This window comes from Xiphophorus hellerii, chromosome 11 (genome assembly GCF_003331165.1).
Source record: "Xiphophorus hellerii strain 12219 chromosome 11, Xiphophorus_hellerii-4.1, whole genome shotgun sequence".
NCBI classification, from domain to species: Eukaryota; Metazoa; Chordata; class Actinopteri; order Cyprinodontiformes; family Poeciliidae; genus Xiphophorus; species Xiphophorus hellerii.
Window position 1 is genome coordinate 21,574,931 of NC_045682.1, and position 3,904 is coordinate 21,578,834.

The 3,904-nt window shown below is 41.3% G+C and overlaps 1 protein-coding gene across 1 annotated transcript; it reads right to left on the minus strand.

The window, feature by feature from the left end:
* Window positions 1–658: 658 nt before the first annotated feature.
* nccrp1 (P1, F-box associated domain containing) lies at window positions 659–2,774 on the minus strand. The gene is made up of 6 exons (XM_032575487.1): window positions 2,577–2,774; window positions 1,734–1,814; window positions 1,545–1,641; window positions 1,308–1,403; window positions 997–1,135; window positions 659–894 (listed from the first exon to the last, which is right to left on the minus strand). Exons 1-6 carry the CDS (start codon window positions 2,716–2,718, stop codon window positions 748–750), a joined length of 702 nt encoding a protein of 233 aa, XP_032431378.1. The 5' UTR covers window positions 2,719–2,774; the 3' UTR covers window positions 659–747.
* Window positions 2,775–3,904: the final 1,130 nt, after the last annotated feature.

Sequence of the window (3,904 nt, forward strand, 5' to 3'; positions counted from 1 at the left end):
AAATGTCATTTTATTTCTAAAATGTAATTAATAAACAGATTTTTTCCCCAAAAAACATTACTTGTCTTTTTTAAATTTCGTTTTAATGTCTTTTAAGGGATGCTGGTCTGATTTCCTATTAGAAACACATTTCTTGGTTGAATAAAATGCATTTTAAATCTAAATCTGAAAGGGATCTGACTAATTCTGGACTCCAACTCAATTTTTTCTTTTATGGTAAACTGACTATATTTGCACTGTATCATATTAATCATTTCCGATGAATGGACATTAAAATTGAATTGCATTGTTGACATAAATTTAAATGACCTGGACTGAATCAAACTGAACCAAACTGTATCCCATATAACTTCTTTTGAAATGTTTGTAAAACTCCTTTATGTGACTAAACTAAATTGAAAGTATGAAGAACATTTGATTATCATCAGCCTCATGTGGTTTTGCATTTTGAAACAAATGCTTTTGTTTAATTCATGGTTAGCGTGCCCACCCTGCACATCTATTTCATGTCAACTCAAACCAGTGTTCAACAATACAATGTTTTTATGAAGCCACAATAATGTGTTAGTTCCCCACGGGTAAATCCACCCAAGAACAAATGTAAAATGTGTCAAAAATTATTCCAAACTAACAATTGCACAAAGTAATAAGTCAATAGTAAGATTGATTGGTGTAGTGCAACATTTTATTATGTTTTTTCCAAAGCTGACCTAATTGAGCAGCTACTTTTCCGTTAGAAGCTTAAGCCTATGAACTGCTTTTGAGTGGCTTCACAATGACAGAGCTGCCAGTGAAGCGTGTGGGGAAGAAGTCATTTAAGAAGCTGTTCTTCAGTCTGTGCTGGAAGTGGACGAACCTCACACCGGGTCCGTAGCTGGAGAACACGTGAGACACCTGCAGGCCAAAACAGGCAGTGAAAAATCCAGCCACAGGCGAATCAATGTAGCAATTGGAAGGGACAAGAAAAAAGTTAAAAAAAATAAAAATAAATTGTACCTCCTTCCAGTTGTGGGAGTAAACACTCAGGTTCTCTGTGGGCTTAGCTGTGTGCTCTGAGATGACTGTTGTTTTGTCTGCAGCCAGCAGCTTTACATGCAGCTGGTAGATGTAGTCGTGCACCTGACTTTCCTCATACCTGATGACATGACACACATGACTCGCAAGATGCACGGCACTAATTACTAGTAAAGCACTCTGTACACCTAATTAGGAGACTGGTTGTTGGTTTAATTAAAAGGGATCAATAAAGTATATTCTATAAATATTATTTTTAGAGTTGGGGTGGAGGTGAGTGCTCAGTGACCTACCAATCTTGAATGACTATTTCAGGCTGAAACTTATCCAGCAGCTCATCCCACAGTCCCTCTGCCTTCAGGTCCACAACCTGCTCCAAGGTGAACCAGCTGAGGGCAAGTGAAAAACGGCACGGCAGTGAATTCTGTGTACTGCTGGGTTTTTTTTTAGCTAATTCCACAGCTTAGTTTTAATAGTAGTGTGTATAGTATATTTAAAGATAATCCTTGTTAGTGTTCAGCAAAACCCACCTGTACTGCGGCAACGCACAGACCACAACGCCCTCTGGGATGCCGCTGGTGTCGTAAGGCAGGACCTCTGTGTTCGTGGTCCAGCCAGCAAAGTCACCTGGGATTTAAAAAGATTAGTTTGCCGAAATTTACTGTTTTTTTGTTTGTTTGTTTTTTTACAAAAAGAGGCTGATTAGCTCTGTCTCTCACCTTCGGGCTGAAAGCGGGGAGGTCCATGTGGAGGCGCATCTGGGTACTCACGCTCAGGCGGAGGGGTGTCCTTACTAAACCCTGTAGGAAGAGGCAATGCACCGCTATGACCTCTGGAACCCCAATGAAAGCATCACAACACAAAACCAATAGTCCTATTCTTCTGGATAGGATTATTGGGTGTGTACAAATGTTAGGCATTAGTCAGGATCATCGATGAGGCAAGCTTTAAGACACACCTCAGCTTTGAAATGAGGAAGTTGCTAAGTTTCCAGCCCTTCGAACAAAATATTTTATTCACTGCAGTCACGCCTTATCCTTATGTTACCACATTGTTTCTACAGGATTGTATGAATGCACCGTTACAACCCCGAGCCTCAACTCATGGTGTTTACATTTCATCTGTGCTTTTAAAAAAGTCTGGAATGAAACTTTCAGAAATCTAACAGAATAATGTAACTCAAGACTGTTTTCTATCCCCACCTGGATACTAACTTGTTTTTTCCCCTTCATATTTTCTGAGAAAGTGGTTATCAGTGTGACCTGAGATCATAAACTGCAGGAAAAGTTTATAGAGCTGAAATCTCAGAGTCAAACGGGCTTTGAAACTGAGAGAGATTTTACTCTGGACTGCTCCCTTCCCGGGAGGGAAGGATGTGTCACATCTGACCCAACAGGAAACTCCGAGCCAACTTCGCATCTGTTACTTTGAAGAACTTTTCCCTCTGGTAGCTTTACGACTTCTGATTCGGCCTGAATCTGTAAAACAGCTTCGGAACCAGTCCAGTAGCCTGCTGTGAATCATGACTGGACAGAAACTTGAGTGTGACAGTGACGTGGTACCGATAGGAGCCGGGTTCTTCAGCAGGTTCCGTCCCAGCGGCTTGGCTTCATACACGGACTTCCAGTCCACAGCGTCGGGCATCGGGGCGCCCTGGAGACCCCACTCCGCCTCGCATTTCTGCTTCCACTCTGCGGCAGACATCGCGCGTGACAAGCTCCGTGTGGTCTCGCGCTGCTCTGAGAGAAGCAGGAAGCGTAGTGTTGGTGCATCGGCAGCCCCACCCTCCTGTAGCAATGTAAACAGAGGACTCCCTCCGCTCTGCCGCCCCTTAAAGTCACAGCAGCGTAGACAGAGGAGAACCCAAAATACAAATCTGAACTAACTAGAGATGGAACTACCGAGTCTTAAAGGGGAACCGAATCTTAAGGATGCGTTCACTTTAAAGAGCCGCTCAAAAGAGCTGTTCATTTGTGAAAATGGACATATTTCTAAGAACTAATATAGTTTTAAAAATAATTTAGAAAAACGTGTTTTCTATCAGTGAAATTCACAAAGAAATAGAATCACTGAAGTCAAATTAATATTCAAAAGGAGCAAAATAGAACCACAGTATATTCTTGCAGCACATCTATAAACACAAACATAAGTCGAGCTACTCTCACTGGATATTTACCTGTTTTATTACTTGTCAACGCAAATAGCGATTCAGCCAATCACATTGCCGGATTCCAATGTGCAGGAAGAATTGCTGGAGTTCAAACTGAGCATCGGAAAAGGGATGGCATTGACTTTAAGCCTATTGTTGGTGCCAGATGAGAAGGTCTGAATATCTCAGAAGCTGTAGATCTACCTTACTGGACACCGTTGTCCAAAAATAAAAGAAAAAAAAACATCAGCTTAAAAGAACAAGCTATAAATGAATCACTTGAACTCACTGAACCATTACAAAGAGGCTCAGGATGGAGCAATTGGTCATACACCTGAAAAGAATCCAGTTGGAGTATATTCTTAAAATGTCTATGATATTTCAGTCTAATCAGTGCTATTGGCTCTCTCTTTACTCACCTTTACTGCATCCAGAACCTTTGCCCCCACAGTATCACTCCAGGGTTGTAAGAATCCTGAGAAAAACCTTTGGCCCATGTTGATTTTCTCAATGTGGACTGTTGAGTTGTAAGTAATACAGTTATCTTTTAGGGGGGGGCAAGGAGGGGCTGTTTTTATAGTATAATTGGCTGGGCAGCAAAAATGAAGTTCTTCTCAGAATTAAGATAGTGGTGACAGAGTTAGACCCATGTGTGTACAGGGTCATAAGGTGCAAGAAGGTTTGTAGAGATATTTTGTGACTTACAATCCATTTTGAACTCATTTTGATCTGGAGGAACAG

Coding starts and splice junctions, on each gene's coding strand:
- nccrp1 (XM_032575487.1), bottom strand. CDS start 2,718: ATGTCTGCCGCAGAGTGGAAGCAGAAATGCGAGGCGGAGTGGGGTCTC. Junction 1,642..1,733: donor TCCCCGCTTTCAGCCCGAAG/GTGAGAGACAGA, acceptor TTTAAATCCCAG/GTGACTTTGCTGGCTGGACC. Junction 1,404..1,544: donor TGTGCGTTGCCGCAGTACAG/GTGGGTTTTGCT, acceptor ACTTGCCCTCAG/CTGGTTCACCTTGGAGCAGG.